The sequence below is a fragment of the Coffea eugenioides genome, unplaced genomic scaffold, assembly GCF_003713205.1.
Source record: "Coffea eugenioides isolate CCC68of unplaced genomic scaffold, Ceug_1.0 ScVebR1_1901;HRSCAF=2835, whole genome shotgun sequence".
Classification (NCBI taxonomy): domain Eukaryota; kingdom Viridiplantae; phylum Streptophyta; class Magnoliopsida; order Gentianales; family Rubiaceae; genus Coffea; species Coffea eugenioides.
This window is the reverse complement of record NW_020862339.1, coordinates 1-18826: the sequence shown is the minus strand read 5'-3', so window position 1 is coordinate 18826 and position 18826 is coordinate 1. Positions and strand designations below refer to the sequence as shown.

General features: G+C 35.4%; 3 protein-coding genes across 3 annotated transcripts; all 3 read right to left on the bottom strand.

Moving 5' to 3' along the window:
* Positions 1-8385: 8385 nt before the first annotated feature.
* On the bottom strand, positions 8386-11486 carry LOC113756028. The gene is made up of 3 exons (XM_027299849.1): positions 11483-11486; positions 9511-11363; positions 8386-9006 (listed from the first exon to the last, which is right to left on the bottom strand). Exons 1-3 carry the CDS (start codon positions 11484-11486, stop codon positions 8386-8388), a joined length of 2478 nt encoding a protein of 825 aa, XP_027155650.1.
* Positions 11487-11520: 34 nt separating this feature from the next.
* LOC113756026 lies at positions 11521-13755 on the bottom strand (the record flags this gene model as incomplete). Its single annotated transcript, XM_027299847.1, has 2 exons — positions 12567-13755; positions 11521-12491 (listed from the first exon to the last, which is right to left on the bottom strand). Coding segments are annotated over exons 1-2 (2160 nt in total), but the record flags the coding sequence as incomplete, so codon positions are not given.
* A 4058-nt stretch (positions 13756-17813) lies between these two features.
* On the bottom strand, positions 17814-18518 carry LOC113756031. The gene has a single exon (XM_027299851.1). The coding sequence runs from the start codon at positions 18498-18500 to the stop codon at positions 17991-17993; it is 510 nt and encodes a 169-aa protein (XP_027155652.1). The 5' UTR covers positions 18501-18518; the 3' UTR covers positions 17814-17990.
* Positions 18519-18826: the final 308 nt, after the last annotated feature.

The following is an 18826-nucleotide window of genomic DNA, read 5'->3' as shown; positions in this document are numbered from 1 at the left end:
GAGGGACTGCAGCAGAGAGAGTTAAAATCCCATTTGGCCCCCACATGTTGGGAGGGATGTATTGGCTCTCTGATATTTGGCATCCCAGTTCTCACATGCCCCTTGGAGATTCCTTGGACAACCCAAAGAAACAGGGCATGCCTTTGGCTCCTGTAATATGGCTTTGCGCCAAAGGAACAATTTTGTATTGTAAGCAAAATTTAATTTTGTGTCCCAAAAAAAAGACAAAAAATCATTATGACATTTCTTCTTTTCCAGAAAATGACTATTATTTTTGTTTTTTTTTAAATACTGAAATGTTATGTTTCGACTAATTTTTGTATATATTTAAACTTTAATTTAACCTGCAGAGTCACATTATATTATATTTTGATTTGTTACATAAATTAAGATTATGTCTAACAACTACGATATTCATCTTTCAATCATTAGTAATATACAGGACTTCGTATTAATAATTTTCACCCTGTTTAGTAAAAGAAAAATATACTTTTGAAAAATTCTATTCTATCTGACATATGAGTTATATAATAAACACAAACTAAATTGATGGTCCGCCAGAAATTTTTATATTTGTATTTATCGTTTAGAAATATCGTGATTTTCAATCGCTTTTTTTGTAGATGAATTCAACACTTTTTTTTCTTGAAAATTGGTGCGAAAATCTTTATCTCCTTTTTTTAGTGGCAATGGAAATAGTTAACCTCCATACAAATATAATAGCCTATATATCATTTGGACTCAACAACTTTTGCTATGTGATTATTCATCACTTCATTAAACGCACAAAGCGCCATGCTGTCACAAGTCTAAGTGATATGAATTGCACATCCGTAAAGCAATTCTTGATTGTAACATTGCATCTATACGTCTCAATATAAGTGGACAGCAAAAATGTTACTTATAATAGATCCAATTAGGGTGGCCTATGCATTAAAATTCACAAATCACTATTCAATGAATATGGAAGCAAGGCAAAGATCATATCAGGCAATAATTATAGCTAGCGTATTAACTTTTTGTTGTGACAATGTACCGCCTAAACTATTAGGTTATGCTACTTTGACCCATTTTGACATTTGAACATTTGATTCTGTATCATTAATTTTGTACTTAGGCAACACATTAATGACATGGTTGTAGTACGTGACGCCTTTTATTATCAAGGATAATGGCCTCATTAATGTTTAGAGACCAATAATACATTTCGTAAATTCAACCAGACTTTTAACATCCGTTTTTCATTTGGATCAAAGTTATGACGTGCAAGGATTTTAAATAATAATCACGGCGAAATAAAAATTTAAAATGCAAAATATTCTGATAATCTTTTTCACGTACGTTACATCGCTATCTATAGAAGGGAAAATGGAACACTACAATAGTAAAAATAAGAGTAATTCTTAACATGTTGCTCAAGAGAAAAGCATCTTTAATTCTTTATTCCTTGAGCCAATCCTTGCTCCTCAAACGGCAATTATATATAATTCTGCTTCATTATCATCATTAACCCTTTGTATGTAGCATAAGAAACTTGCTTTTGGACTTGTCATGCCTGTTGAATTGAATACCCTTAGTCCTCCACGGAGGCCAACACCAACAAGAAAGCTCCTAGTCCCAACCGGCCAACCATTTTGGAATAAAATATAGAAAAACACACATACACAAACACATAATCATATATTTTCTTCTTTACTCTTTCACGCAGACACACAGTAGTGAGACACACAGAGAGATAGATAGTAGTGAAAAAAGGGGCATAAAGCTGGTCATGTATTTTGATGAGGAATGTGGGACATGATTGGCACTCAAATGGAGCTAGAGCCTTGTAATTCCAGCCATTGGATCCCAAGAAAAGTTGCCCTCTGGAAAGTTAGTACTGGATTCCAAACATGATTGTGTTTGAATATTTTATTTGCCAAATTGTTGAATGCTTTCATTGCTTCACCATCATGTCACACAGTCTTTGCACATGACCGTTGCAATCTTAGACCTGCTACAAACGTTTAAAGCCCTTTTTTGTTTTCTTGTTTTTGGAATTTTAGAGGGCATAAAATGTTGAACCATGAATGAACAGATGGAAAACATTCACAAAATCTTAAAGCAATTTAGTTACAGGTGTCTGATGACTGCATGATTACTACAGGTAAGGAAGGAGAGTTAATTTTATGAAAGAATAAAATCTAAAAGGTCTTATATATTTAGGTATTATACTGAATATAAATTAAGTCCCCTAACTAGCGCTCTTTTTGTTCATTTCGAACATCATTTGCGAAGATGAATGTGTATTTATCATTTGTTAAGTTGTGACTGATAAGTCATTTAAGTATTAGCCAATTGGAAACTTAGAGAAAAATTAACATGCTAGACTAGAGTTAGTTGAATATGTGCCTCAAATTTCAAGCTATGATAAATAATTACATATTTTTTTGTAGTATCCATGCATGAGAAGTATGATTTTGTGTCAAATAATAGAAAGTATAAAATTTCTCACATAGATAACAAGAGAAATTGACTTGAGTCTATTTCAAGTTCATCACATTATGACTCGGTCCAATCCCAAGTCCTCTTAATGAATTTGCATCTGTCACTCTCTTTCTACCAAAAACAAAAACAAAAAACAACAGAAAAAAAAAAAGAGGCCCTCTCTTTTTTTTTGTTGGGGGTGTTGTGGGATTATTTTATTTTGTTTTGTTTTATTTTATTACTATTATTTTTTGGCTGTCATCCTAGCAATAGCTAAGCCCACACCTGTCGTTTTGTTTGAGACAGAATTCTGCAAAAAGAATGTAGATTGAGAAAAGCCTTTCAGTCCCTTGTGTCAAGTATGGTTGACTTGCTTCAAGTTGTAGTGACTTAGCTTGTCAAACTATTATTGCGTGAAGACAGAACTATAACTATTTTTTTTTTTATTGGAGAGGACAGCTCAAAACAAAACCGGTGCATTTAATATAGAACAATGATTCTACAAGTGCCCTCAAAAATTAAGACCTCTGAAGAAAAAAATCATTGTCATATTTATATGGGCGAAAATGTTCTTGTTTGGATTGTAATTTTTTGAAATTTTTATAAAAAATATACTGTAGTGATTTGATATATGTGAGATAAAAAGATAATTGAAAAACGTGTTCACGAAATGTAGAATTTTTTTAATGAAAACTAGCATTCCAAACAAGGGATGATTACGAATCAGTTTACACAGCAGTACATCCTTTACATTAAGCAATGTCTCCCTATCTACTACTTCCTACAATATCTCCCTATTTACTACTCTATATATAATCTACCAGAATTACTATGAAAAAATCTCAAGACTAAAATTCCATTCTAAACTCAGTTCCCAATTTGCTTTTAATTGACATTAGTTTCCCTAACTAGCCAGCAGAATGCATTTTATTTATAATAGTACATAAGATGATCAGCTACCAACCAATGGATATTTAAATGCCTGATTTTGGACTCCGATGTGGCTTGGGGTGCTTAAGAAATTGATAAGATTAAAAAGAAGATTAATCCCAGCTCTACCATGCATGGAGCTCTGAAACTACAGTATACTGCCTTGTTTGGATTGCATTTTCTTGAATTTTTTGTAGAAAAATTATTGTAGCGATTTGATGTATATGAAAAAAAAAAGTAATAAGGAAATGTGATCACGGAAAATGATGCAATTTTTCTGCGAAAAATGGCTGTCCAAACAAAGATAACACTAAAATCGAGTGGTTCCTAGAATGGTTCACCAATAGAATAGCACATTTGTTAATAAAGACTTATATTGAATATGGGCATGGTAATAAATTGACAAACTATCATTTTCGAGTAGAGGGAGTAGCTTTCATCATGGGAATTGTTTACTAATGTTAACTATTCCTAACGCAAACTCCATTTATATAGAAATATCAGAGGATTTTTATTTTAAATTTTTTTTTGGGACCAGAGTTGTTTTCCTAGTCGATACGTACATGCAGTAGTAGATTTCCCATCTAATACAAAAGGTTTACCAAACAGAAATCTTGGTTGTTGTTCATTTAAGAGGACAATTAAATGGTTTATTCAGGAACGTACTATGCATAACCCTAGGAATTTCTAGAATTTCTTGCATCAAAAGAGCATATATTTTATCTTTTATCTCATTCTACCACTGTATTCAATGTGTTTTTTTTTTTAATAAATATCTCTCACAATTGTTTAGAGTTTTGGTTTTGAGATAATACTAATGAAATATCCAAAGCCATAAAAAATGGAAAAAAAATAAAAATGTTGAGGTATTTAGCAAATATTTTTTGTCAAGCACTCCCGAAAGATATCCATGTATGATGACATAAAAACGAAAATGAGTAATGGTGTTTTTGCTTTTATTAGTCCTTTTTGAGGAAAATGAATGTTTTAGTTGGGATTCATATTAAAAAGTAAGAAAGGAGATCATCAAACAACATATGAGAAAATTGTTTAGTAAAACTCCAAGTGGTGACGTCCGTAGAGAGAATTTATACAAAATTGACTAAATTGAGCAAGCCTAAAAAAAATGGTTTTCCTTTCTAATATAATCTTTTCATGTGATATAACCTTTGCTAGAACAAGAAATACTAATTATGTCTGCAACATGAATAAGTATTTTTGTAACTTGTCTTAAAAAAGGATTTGTTTAACTTGAACATTAATTTGTTTTGTAATAACGAGAAGTAAAAGATTCGTATGAAAGGCAACATACATATGAACCTGTCTAAAAGAAAATGAAAATGTCAAATCTAGAAATGTAATACCCAATATATCTCAAATAATATTTCGCTTGCATTATAAACACATTTTCTAACCCACCTTTTTATATTTTCAATCACATTTTTATCTCACATACATCACATCACAAAAAGTGCTACAGTAATTATTCGAAATAATATTTCAAATAATATCCAAACAAAAATACTCCATTATTTTCCTGAGTGGGGAAATAGCGATGTCAACTTCTTATTTGAGGATGAATTATTAATTATATCAACGTTGACTACTCATAGGATGTTGAAATTAGTGTTAAGGTTTCGTACATTCATCAAAAAGTCCCTTTTTCTGTCACAATCTGAATATATATATATATATATATATATATATATATATATATGTATTTCCTTCAAGCTTTCAAGATCCTTCGAGACTTTTGAAAACTGATCCACCATTAATATATGTTGGGTGTCAAACCAGCAAAAATAAAATTCCTACTCTTAAGTCACGAATTAAGTCCACTATGGTACTGGAGCAGGGACTTAGGCTGTGCAATGGGTTACTAGCTTCACCCTGGTGCCAGAGTTTGCTTGATCCGATATACCAAAGTGTATTAATTACGTGAAAGACAAAATTCGAATATAGCAGCGAGCAGGGTCGAATCCACAGGGACTTGGGAATTTATTTTGAATGAATGTAACATTAAATAAAAATGGGGGAAGTTGATATGGAACTGTCTAATTTAATTGCTCAAATTAAAAATATAAAGTAAATTGACGGAAGGAAAATCTCTAGTCAAAGGTATAATCTCCACTTATGGTTCGAATCACTGATCACAGATGCAGAGATAAAATCTTTCATTTACAAATAAACTGGTTATGGTTGTCAACAAGCTCTGACAACCTGCCTAACCTTACTGATTCGATAACCACAACAAGCTCTGTAGTTATTGCCCTAGCCAATTAAGCAGTCCTAAACACGCTCTTAGGATTTAACCTATTGACAGCATTAATCATTAGACTGGCCACCAATTATAACCAACAAACACACACGCTCGGTTTATTTAGGCTATATCATATATTTCCGCAACAACGACTCAAAAGTTTCTACTACAATTGAATCATATCACTTGCCACATGCACTAAAATTACCCAACAATTACGGATTGAGCACTCTTAGATGGCTGTTAATTACTCACACAATTAAACAGTGATCAAGTATTTAATTGCAAGAAATAATCATATGCATAAGTGAACAGGAAATATATAAACACTTGCAAATTAAAGAACGTAGGGAAATCAATTCGATCTCACAGTTTTGTCGAACCAAAGCTTCGATTTAACCTCTGACTAGATGAAGAAATTAGCCACTCCTCATAGTTGAATTGCAGCCAAAAGTACTGGATTGCAAAGGCATTGCGTTTTTACTAGAAAGCAAGGAATAAAAGATGTTTTTCCCGTTGGGGAATATTGTCGAACACCTGGCGTGTGTCAGAGGCCAGTCCAGAGAAAGGAAACTAGAACTAAACTAAAAAGCTAAACTAGAGGTCCCCCCTTGCTTCTGTACGTCCTCTCCTTAAAAAGCCAAAAGTAAGATGACTAAAAGCTATCTCCGGTGGTCCCCACACATGTGGACAAAGTCTCCAAAATTACTCCTTCTTCCAAGTCTCTCTACGTTGCTTTCTTTTAAGAGCCCAAATGACTTATAGCTTTGTGGTCCCCACCAATCCAAGGCCTAAGGATTGAAGCCCTTAGAAGTCTCCATATTCTCCATAAAGTCCCTCCTTTTTGGTAGTTTTCTGCTTCATTCCTGAAATTAAGTCCCGATACCAAATATGAGTAAATATCAGCAATTAACACAATATTTGTCAGGGATAGAAGGGAAAATTAATAATTAAAATACCAACAATTAACACCCTATCAATTCCCCCCACACCTAAACCATGCTTGTCCTCAAGCATGAGAACAAGAAACAAACACCAATATTTGATAGTGGCTATTGCTCTATCCAACAAATTGCCAAGATACCAAGAAAAATAATATTCAAGCATCAATGGTCAAGTCCAAGAAACATCACTCCGGTTAGCTTCTAAACCACAAATGCCTCTAATTCCAGGTTAACTAATCTAAGAAAAAGGAATGACACACAACAGTTATCAGCAAATGGTCCAACTATTAACCAAAATCTCAACATTAAATCCATAATTCGGCAAGCTGACTTTTATTACACACTAACACAACCTTCACTTTTTTTCACATTTTTTCTACTTTTCTCTCCTTTTTTTTTTCTTTCAATAGTAACAAAAGACTTAGTCGCTAGCCATTTGAGCCTTTTGACGCGAACTCCAACATTGGCCAGATGAAGGAGCCCGGTTACTCAGCTTCTATCGCCACGTGACCACGTACTCATAGAAGTTACTACCTTTTGACGCGAGAATCAACACTTTTAGGTGCAGATCCCCGGTTACTCAGTAGTAACTAATAGCGGAGTACAGTCAAGTTTATTCATAGTTAAAAATCACAAAAACTCAATATAACACAAAAACCAAAAGAAAACTTGCATCAGCTAGCCTCATTTTCAAACATGGAGAACTAAAGTTAATAACCGGACCAATTCACACGAAAATGCCAATAATCATTCCCTATGCCTAGGAAAGTTAACCAAAAATTATAAGAGTAAAACAATCATTGATATTCACCAAAGAGATGTTTTTGGATTCAACCACATTAACTTGGTACCCTTTTATTATTAAAACTTGGCAATAGCAGAAATAAAGGCAACAATCCAACATCAAACTTGGCATCACATACGAGCTAATCACTAAAAAGAAGAAAAAGAAAATGAATGAAAGACACTAGCACCATAACTGCTCCCCCCACACCTAAATCCTACATTGTCCTCAATGTGACAAATAAAAAGCAAAAGTGAAGCAAAAGTGAGAGGGAAAGCAACCACACTTCCCTGAAATCGGGGCATAGTGAAGGGCGAGGTGGAAACGGAGGTGCAAAGCCTGTAAGAAACAGAGACTGCGCCAAATCATGTGCCATGCCGGCGACATTGGCATCGACGTTGACCATGCGAGCCTCCAAAGTCTGAACCTGGAAAACTAAGAAGAGAGGAAGAAATGAGCTGAAATCGCGTTTCTGAAGCCTTTGTTGGGACACATAAAACGCGATTGAAAACGCGCCTTCAACTCGCGTTTTATAAGTCGCGTTTCCTTCACAAATCTTGCAGGAATGAAAACGCGATTGAAAACGCGCCTTCAACTCGCGTTTTATAAGTCGCGTTTTGTGCACAAATCTCGCAGGAGTGAAAACGCGATTGAAAACGCGCCTTCAACTCGCGTTTTATAAGTCGCGTTTTGTGCACAAATCTCGCAGGAGTGAAAACGCGATTGAAAACGCGCCTTCAACTCGCGTTTTCTAGTCGCGTTTCACTGTGGCTTTCGGACGATTCTCATTGTGAGCTTCCTGCACGTCATCACGCGGGCACGTCAAAACTGAAGGGCACCTATAAATCGGCAAAAACGAAAACTGAAACCCAAAATTAGTCGAATTCAAGGAGAACACCTCTAAACTACCACACGGAATTGAACAAACAATTAAAATGAACAATTGGGTTGCCTCCCAAAAGCGCCTTTCTTTAAAGTCTTTGGCTAGACAAAATAATGCTTCAATCAGAGAGTTCAGGCACTGCAAGGGTCACCTCCTCAACATTATTAACTTGAAATCCTTCATAAAAAGGTTTGAGACGATGACCATTAACCTTAAAAATCTTGTCAGTGTGAAGACTTTGAATTTCTACTGCACCATGAGGAAACACATTAGTCACAATAAAAGGTCCAATCCAACGAGAACGCAATTTACCAGGAAAAAGTTTAAGTCTAGAGTGAAAAAGAAGTACTTTTTGACCAATACAAAAAATTTTCCTTGAAATTGCTTTATCATGAAATGCTTTTGTCTTCTCCTTATAAATGCAAGAACTCTCATATGCATCATTTCGGATTTCCTCCAACTCTTGCAATTGCAACTTCCTGTGTTCTCCAGATTCATCCATCCGCATATTATAATTTTTAACTGCCCAATATGCCCTATGTTCCAATTCCACAGGTAGATGACAAGGTTTGCCAAAAATTAATCGGTAAGGAGACATACCTATGGGGGTCTTAAAAGCTGTACGGTAAGCCCAAAGTGCATCATCTAAGCGCAAACTCCAATCCTTTCTATTGGGATTCACCGTCTTTTCAAGTATCGACTTGATTTCTTTATTGGAGATTTCTGCTTGACCACTAGTCTGCGGATGATAGGACGTAGAAACCCGGTGAGTGACGCCATATTTCTTCAACAATGCTTCCATTACTCGATTGCAGAAGTGTGTCCCTCGGTCACTGATAATTGCTCTTGGCGTGCCATACCTGACAAAAATATGAGATTTAATAAAATCAACTACAACCTTAGCATTGTCAGTCCTAGTTGCCTTAGCCTCTATCCACTTTGAGACATAATCAACTGCAAGTAATATATACATATTACCAAAAGAGGAAGGAAATGGACCCATAAAATCTATACCCCATATATCGAAAATTTCACAAACCAGTATAGGAGTAAGAGGCATTTGATCTCTATGGCTTAAATTACCTGTCTTTTGACAATTTGCACATGATTTACAAAATAAGTATGCATCACTAAACAAAGTTGGCCAAAATAAACCACACTCTAAAACCTTTCTTGCAGTTCGCTTAGGGCCAAAATGTCCACCACACGCATATGAGTGACAGAAAGATAAAATTGATGGAACCTCTTCTGTAGACACACACCTGCGAATAATTTGATCAGAACAATATTTCCACAAGTATGGTTCGTCCCACACATAATATTTAACATCACTTTTAATTTTTTCCTTTTGAGCTCTAGACAAATCATTAGGTAGCGTTCTAGTAACCAGATAATTCACTAAATCAGCATACCAGGGAGTTGTCTTTTGAACTACAAAAAGATGCTCATCTGGAAAATTATCCTTCAAGGGAGCAGGTCCTTCACTATTGATCAAACGACTGAGATGATCAGCAACCATATTTTCGGCACCCCTTTTGTCTTTAATTTCCAAATTAAATTCTTGGAGTAGGAGAATCCACCTTATAAGTCGTGGTTTGGCCTCTTTCTTGTTGAGCAAATATTTCAAAGCTGCATGGTCAGAATAAATAATGACTTTAGTGCCAAGTAAATAAGAACGGAATTTTTCTAAAGCAAAAACAATAGCTAAAAGCTCCTTTTCCGTAGTCGAATAATTGCACTGGGCACCATCCAAGGTCCTCGAGGTATAATAAATGACATAAGAAGCTCTGCCCTCCTTCTGGCCAAGTACTGCACCAACAGCAAAATTGCTGGCATCACACATTATCTCGAAAGGAAGACTCCAGTTTGGTGGTCGAACCACTGGTGCTGAAGTCAATGATCCCTTGAGCGTGTCAAATGCACTCTTGCAATTATCATCAAAATGAAATACCACATCCTTTTGAAGTAATTTGCATAGAGGATGGGATATCTTTGAAAAATCTTTGATGAAACGCCTATAAAAACCTGCATGGCCAAGAAAAGAGCGAACTTCCCGCACACTTGCAGGGTAAGGTAAACATTTGATAATTTCTACCTTAGCCTTATCTACCTCAATTCCTTTTGCAGATACCACATGGCCTAAAATTATGCCTTGGTCCACCATAAAATGGCATTTCTCATAATTTAAAACAAGATTAGTCTCAATGCACCTTTTAAGAATTTTTGTGAGGTTAGTTAAACATTCATCAAAAGAATTACCATAGACAGTAAAATCATCCATAAACACTTCTATGATATTCTCCACATAATCAGAAAATATACTAACCATACACCTTTGGAATGTAGCAGGCGCATTACAAAGACCAAAAGGCATTCGTCTATAGGCAAATGTACCAAAAGGGCAAGTAAATGTGGTTTTCTCTTGATCTTCAGGCGCCACTGGAATTTGTAGAAAACCTGAAAAACCATCAAGACAGCAATAATGAGATTTTCCTGCCAACCTTTCCAACATCTGATCAATAAAAGGCAATGGAAAATGATCTTTACGAGTTAATGCATTTAATTTTCTAAAATCGGTACAAACTCTCCACCCATTTTGAACTCGAGTGGGCACTAACTCACCTTTAGGATTTTCAATAACAGTAATTCCTGTCTTTTTAGGAACTACTTGAACAGGACTTACCCACTTACTATCCGAAATGGGATAGATTATACCTGTGTCAAGAAGTTTTAAAACTTCTTTCTTCACTACCTCCATCATTGGTGGGTTCAATCTCCGTTGAGCCTCTCTCGAAGGCTTAGCACCATCTTCTAACAAGATGCGATGCATGCAAGTGGCTGGACTTAATCCTTTTATGTCAGCCACTGTCCATCCTATTGCCTCCTTGTGGTCCTTCAACACCCGAATTAGTTTTTCTTCCTCTAAAGCAGTCAATTTACTGGAAATTATTACTGGGAGTGTATCTCCATCTCCCAAGAATGCATACTTTAAATTATCCGGTAACTGCTTTAATTCCACCTTCGGGGCTTGCACAATAGATGGCAAAAGCTGTGAATGAGACAGAGGTAATTCCAAGTAAGACACATTGGAAAATTCTGGGCAAAGAGAATTCAATTCAAAAATAACTTCCTGCAATTCAAAAGGAAAAACAAACTTCCCTTTTATCTTTTGCAAATTTTCCTGACAGAGACCAGTAGAAATAGCAACCTTCAACGCATCGTCATTATTAAATTCAAAATTTTGCTGCGCCAAAGAATCAATTACATCTATAACAAAAATTGAATGAGATTCACCAGGATATTTCATGGCATCATAAATATTAAATTTAATAACATCACCATCAAATTCCATAGTCAATGTGCCAGTGAAAACATCAATTTTTGTTCTAGCAGTTTTCAAAAATGGTCTCCCTAACAGTATTGGAGATGAATTAGAATTATCATCCTCCATATCAAGCACATAAAAATCTGCAGGAAAAATCAAATTATCAATTTGCACTAAAATATCCTCCAAAACTCCATCAGGATAGGCATTTGATCGATCAGCCAGTTGAATTATTACGCCCGTCTCTTTTAAAGGCCTAATGTTCATCAAATTATAAATAGAACGAGGCATAACATTTATCGAAGCACCCAAATCCAACATAGCTTTTTCAATTTTAATATTACCTATTTTGCAAGGGACAGTAAACATACCTGGGTCCTTGCATTTAGGAGGCAATTTTTTCTGCAAAACTGCCGAAACATTTTCTCCCATATGCACTTTCTCGTTTCCTTTCAACTTTTTCTTACCAGTGCATAATTCCTTCAAAAATTTAGCATATCTAGGAATTTGCTTAATTGCATCTAAAAGAGGGATATTTACCTCAACTTTTCGAAAAGTGTCCAAAATCTCCTGTTCGTGCTCTTGCTTTTTGGACTTTGCCAGTCGACTAGGAAATGGAGGCGGAGGTGTAACCACTTGTGTTGATTTTTCTCCAAAATCTGGTTGTTCCAAGGCTCTAGGTTGAGACACATTCCCCTCTTTTTCGAGCTCTTCCTCGATTGCTTGTTCAGAAATTTTCTTGCTCGGCTCAGGCAACTCTTTGCCACTTCTTAATGTGATGGCACTAGCATTTTGCTTGGGGTTGACAATTGTCTGCGAAGGTAGCTTTCCAGATAATTGGGATTCCAATCTATTGACTGTGGAAGCTAACTGGCTCATTTGATTCTCCAAATTATGAATGCTAGTTTTCGTCTCCTGTTGAAATTGTTGAGTGTTAGTAGCCAAAGATTTCACAATATCCTCAAGTGACATACCTGATTTAGGAGCAGGTTGTTGCTGTGAAAGTTGAGGTCTAGGTTGATATTGTGACTGATGTGAAAATCCTGGTGGCCTTACTGCATAATTAAAATTAGGATGATCCCTCCATCCTGGATTATAGGTGTTTGCATAGGGATCATACCGTCTCTGAGGTGGTCCTGGAAATCCAACTGCATTAGCCTGCTCAGTCGAATCATCTTGGAGTGTGGGGCACATATCTGTTGGATGACTCGAACCATAGCAGATTCCACATGTTTTCAATTGCTGCATTTGTCCTATAGCTAACTTTTCAACCAAAGAAGTTAGACAATCTAATCTTTGCTCTATTGTAGAATTACTTACCTCATTGACTCTACGAGTCGTGTTATCCTGCCTGTCTCCAAATTGTTGAGCATTTGCAGCCATACTCGATATCAAATTTCTTGCCTCCGTGGGTGTTTTATTCACTAAGGAGCCCCCACTGGCAGCATCAATAATTCTTCTGTCAGTTTGGGACAGACCCTCATAAAAATACTGGATGAGGAGTTGGTCAGGAATTTGATGATGAGGACAACTAGCACATAGTTGCTTGAATCTTTCCCAATATTCATGTAGAGTCTCTCCATTGAATTGTCGAATTCCACAGATGTCTTTCCTAATGCTTGCAGCTCGGGATGCAGGAAAGAATTTTTCTAGAAAATGCTTCTTCATGTCTGTCCATGTGGATATTGACCCAGAGGGCAGATAATAGAGCCAATCCTTAGCTTTATCGGCTAAGGAAAATGGAAAGGCTCTTAATTTAATTTGCTCCTCTGTGACTCCCTGAGGTTTCATTGTCGAGCAAACCACATGGAATTCTTTGAGATGCTTGTGGGGATCTTCACCTGGTAAGCCATGAAAAGAAGGAAGTAAATGGATTAGTCCAGATTTTAACTCAAATGCAACCTCTAATGTAGGATAAGTAATGCATAGAGGCTGTTGATTTAAATCTGGTGCAGCCAATTCTCTCAATGTCCGTTCATTAGCCATGGTGCTATCTATCTCTTCCGTCTCACTAAATGAATCCACAAAATCTACTACTGAATTATGTCCAGTAGATGAGGAGGATGCCTCTGCTCGTTCTCTTGTTGCTTTTCTCAATGCACGAGCAGTTTTCTCTATCTCAGGATTATATTGCAGTTCACCTGTACGAGAAGATCTAGGCATAAACCAGTAACAATAAAAATAAAAATAAAAAATAAACAAAGAAAATATAATTCAAAGAAAATAAATTTATTTTGACACCAAGTCCCCGGCAACGGCGCCAAAATTTTGTTGGGTGTCAAACCAGCAAAAATAAAATTCCTACTCTTAAGTCACGAATTAAGTCCACTATGGTACTGGAGCAGGGACTTAGGCTGTGCAATGGGTTACTAGCTTCACCCTGGTGCCAGAGTTTGCTTGATCCGATATACCAAAGTGTATTAATTACGTGAAAGACAAAATTCGAATATAGCAGCGAGCAGGGTCGAATCCACAGGGACTTGGGAATTTATTTTGAATGAATGTAACATTAAATAAAAATGGGGGAAGTTGATATGGAACTGTCTAATTTAATTGCTCAAATTAAAAATATAAAGTAAATTGACGGAAGGAAAATCTCTAGTCAAAGGTATAATCTCCACTTATGGTTCGAATCACTGATCACAGATGCAGAGATAAAATCTTTCATTTACAAATAAACTGGTTATGGTTGTCAACAAGCTCTGACAACCTGCCTAACCTTACTGATTCGATAACCACAACAAGCTCTGTAGTTATTGCCCTAGCCAATTAAGCAGTCCTAAACACGCTCTTAGGATTTAACCTATTGACAGCATTAATCATTAGACTGGCCACCAATTATAACCAACAAACACACACGCTCGGTTTATTTAGGCTATATCATATATTTCCGCAACAACGACTCAAAAGTTTCTACTACAATTGAATCATATCACTTGCCACATGCACTAAAATTACCCAACAATTACGGATTGAGCACTCTTAGATGGCTGTTAATTACTCACACAATTAAACAGTGATCAAGTATTTAATTGCAAGAAATAATCATATGCATAAGTGAACAGGAAATATATAAACACTTGCAAATTAAAGAACGTAGGGAAATCAATTCGATCTCACAGTTTTGTCGAACCAAAGCTTCGATTTAACCTCTGACTAGATGAAGAAATTAGCCACTCCTCATAGTTGAATTGCAGCCAAAAGTACTGGATTGCAAAGGCATTGCGTTTTTACTAGAAAGCAAGGAATAAAAGATGTTTTTCCCGTTGGGGAATATTGTCGAACACCTGGCGTGTGTCAGAGGCCAGTCCAGAGAAAGGAAACTAGAACTAAACTAAAAAGCTAAACTAGAGGTCCCCCCTTGCTTCTGTACGTCCTCTCCTTAAAAAGCCAAAAGTAAGATGACTAAAAGCTATCTCCGGTGGTCCCCACACATGTGGACAAAGTCTCCAAAATTACTCCTTCTTCCAAGTCTCTCTACGTTGCTTTCTTTTAAGAGCCCAAATGACTTATAGCTTTGTGGTCCCCACCAATCCAAGGCCTAAGGATTGAAGCCCTTAGAAGTCTCCATATTCTCCATAAAGTCCCTCCTTTTTGGTAGTTTTCTGCTTCATTCCTGAAATTAAGTCCCGATACCAAATATGAGTAAATATCAGCAATTAACACAATATTTGTCAGGGATAGAAGGGAAAATTAATAATTAAAATACCAACAATTAACACCCTATCAATATACGACCTCCATTTGGCAAAATTTGGTTAGCCTTAAAACATTGAGTTTCAAACATCGACTGCTTGAAACCCCAAGAGGCAAGAAATGAAACATCATCAGATTGAAAAATCAAAATTGAGGACGTTGATTAAGAAAAACTCAGAAGCACTTTCCGACATTGTTTACCTAGGAAGGAAAAATTTTGGGACGTGGCAGAACCAGGATTAATGAGCAATTATCTATCCCTTGTGTTTAATTGTTGTTTAATTAGGATAATGTTATTTACATTATTTGCTATCTGACTTTGAAGTCATTTCATTGTCTTTTGGCCAAGTAGTATTCATTGTTGAATTTGTACGAGTAGAAAAGTACCAAGGATTAATAGGTTTAAACATTAAGGAGAAGACCTTTTATATTAGTGATAATTACTGAAATTTTAATTGTTTAATGAGAATCGTGAAAGATTAGAAGGAAAAAAATTAGGGGAAGAAATTTGGAACAAATTGGGAAAAAAAAAAGAAGAAGTTGTTCATTCTCTTGCCTAGTCTACAAAATTTTTGCAGTTGAGGAGGGAAAGTAAAGACACCTTCGACCAAATATGACTCTTATTAAGCTTTCGATAACTTCAATCTTATTCAACATTTTTCAATAGAAATCAAGCTTGAAATTTATGAGAAAAATAAACAAAGCAAAATGAAATTCAGGGTTGATGTGTTTTGCATTTGATTCTTTTTCGTTTCCTGAATAGGGGAGTGAGAGATTATGAAACTAAGGAAGGGTGCTGCTAACAATTCTTGATATCCAATCCAATAGTTACCTTTCAAGATAAACATCACTTACGTAATAGAGTTGGTAGATAGATTAGAACTTAAAAAGCAAAATATCAACACAATGGTTGTACCAATAAAATAAATGTTTCAACTGCATGAGTTTCAACAACAAAATACAAATCTTAGTGTTGCAGGGTTCTCAAATGTAGCACATCAATTTAGGGTTGTATCTTCCATAACCAAAAAAGAGTACAAAATCAGTACTAGAACTCATGTTGGATTTATTATCGAGACAAAGAACAATAGCAACACCACCAAGCTTTACTTCCCTTTCCCTGTCCCTCTATTTCTTTTAATGTCATAAACAGCAAACAAGTGTTGCCATGTCCAAAATCTACTCTGCCATTGGTTTTGAATATCATCACTTTTTAGCCTTTTTGAAGATTCCTTGAGTAAAAGAAATAGCAATCCAACAGATCTTTAGTCGTTCTATCAGTCCCAATTTCTTCTTTTTCTTTCTTTGGATACTTTATTTGGTACTGTCAATTCAACAGTATACATTTTGTCCCCTAGATGCTATTCAAATTAGTCCAAATGCCTTCCTAACATGAGTGCGGGATAGGGTCGGTTGCTGCAGCTCCTGTCCCTGAAAGGTAAAAGGTTAACATTGGCCAAAAAAATGTAAGACTTCGCGTTTGGATTGCAATTTTTTAGAGTTTTTTTTTAGAAAATGTATGGTAACGATTTGATATATGTAAAGTAAAAAATTAATTATTGTAATTTTCTAGAGTTTTTTTTTAGAAAATGTATTGTAACGATTTGATATATGTAAAGTAAAAAATTAATTACAAAATATGTTCACGAAAAACGTAAAGATTTTTTGATGGAAAACGAGGTTTGTAATATCATGTGTGGATCTCACTGAATTTTGTTCTATATTTACATCATATTGAAAGTGATTCATATTTTAAGCAAATGAACTTACATTTTGTTGAATTGAGCAAAACCATCCAAAAACGATATATCTCCTTTTGTCTAATAGAGAATATAAAAATCTTGTGTTAAAGTTAATAAGCAATAGGAATTAAGCAGAGGGCCAATTATGAAAATGAATGACCAAAAAAAACATTAAGTGTGAATATTGCAACTAAAGGGTTGGTGTAGTTGGCAATGAGGAGGGTTGAACTGACATTAGTAGTTAGAGAACAACCTCAACAATTTTCTAATACATCTGATTTCGATAACATAACAACTATCCTTGTTTTACAAGTTCATTGCATATTAATATACTTTGGAGTGCCTTTCAAGCAAAATAATCATTCTAAAAATGGAAGTACACTCTGTCTAGGATCTTTAGGTTTGTTAATCTTGGGTGACCTAAAAAGGGTTGTTAGCCTAGTGTCCATGGAGCAACAAGAACCCAAATTTAAAGGGGAAAGAATGTGCATTAGAGCATGAGACCATGATCATTTGATATCCATTAGTTTAATGTTCAATCTTTCCCAAGTCTCATCCACTTGTATTTAGGCTGTGCTACTATCAACAACTTGTTTTTTCTTCATTGTTACAATCCTTGCTCATCCCATAACAAGTCACCTAAGGACACTACTATCAAGGAAAAGAATGGAAACTAAATATTTCCAATATTGCTAGTCTTCAATTTTCGTTTATTAGTTTTATTTGTGCTATGAGTTTCTTCAATTGTTTGTTCTCTGTTTAAATGTGTCTACATTTCGCACATAAAAAAATGCTCAAAAAGTTAAAGCTACAAATTAAATCTCGAGTAAATGTTTAATCGCAAAGAGAATTACATGGAAAAATATTTTCCATCCAAAAGCACAAGCAATATACCACAATTGCAAAGCCAAAAAGATGGCAAAAAGAAAGAATAAAGATATAGCAAATTTTTATTTGAGGTCATTCTTCCTCAGCCAAAACCATTCTACTAAGAGGACTCGGACCAAGTTTTTTCCTTCTCATGGCACTTCTTCTTCTAATAATTTCCATTTCATTCCTTCTCCTAAGTTGCATCATTGCTTCTTCTTCAATCACAAATCTCCTCATTAGCACATCATCTGTCAATGATTTTCCGCGAAAAATTTTCCTCCCTTCCGTGCTAATTCTCCCGCTTGGAGTTCTAATTTCTTGCTGTATGGGAACTGGTTTTGATCTTGGATAACTATTACTCCTTCTAGGTGGAACATCACCATGGAAAACTTCAGTGTAGGAGGAGATTGGCGCACACAAACAAACTCGAGTAAACGATGAAGCAACCTTCAAAGAGGTGCATTTCCTTAGCTTGTGCCTGTTAGAATTTGTACCTGGAATTTCTGTTGATCTCGAAATAGTTTTCCATATACTAGCATTTGGTGTTGGAATTTCAGTTGGTTTTGCTACACTACCCTTCCAAACTGTAGCCATCTGCATTGCTCTTTGGTACCAGGGCTTCCTGCAATGTAGCATGATCATTACTTTAATTTAGGTATAAGTTTTTTTTTTCTTTTTAACTAGTGCTATAAAAAAAAGACTTGTAATTGGAGGTGATAATAAGCGAAATACAAATTGAACTATGCAAAAAGAGTTTGAACTTATTTAAGCATGTGCTTGGATATAATTAGCCACATAATCTATACTTAAGTATTGAATAATTACTGTGTGTCTGTGTGTAATTTATTGCATAAAAATATTCTTTCTTGTCCACATTCTCTCTTCATCTAACCTACAAGATTTGCTTATGCTTATGTGTAATCTAA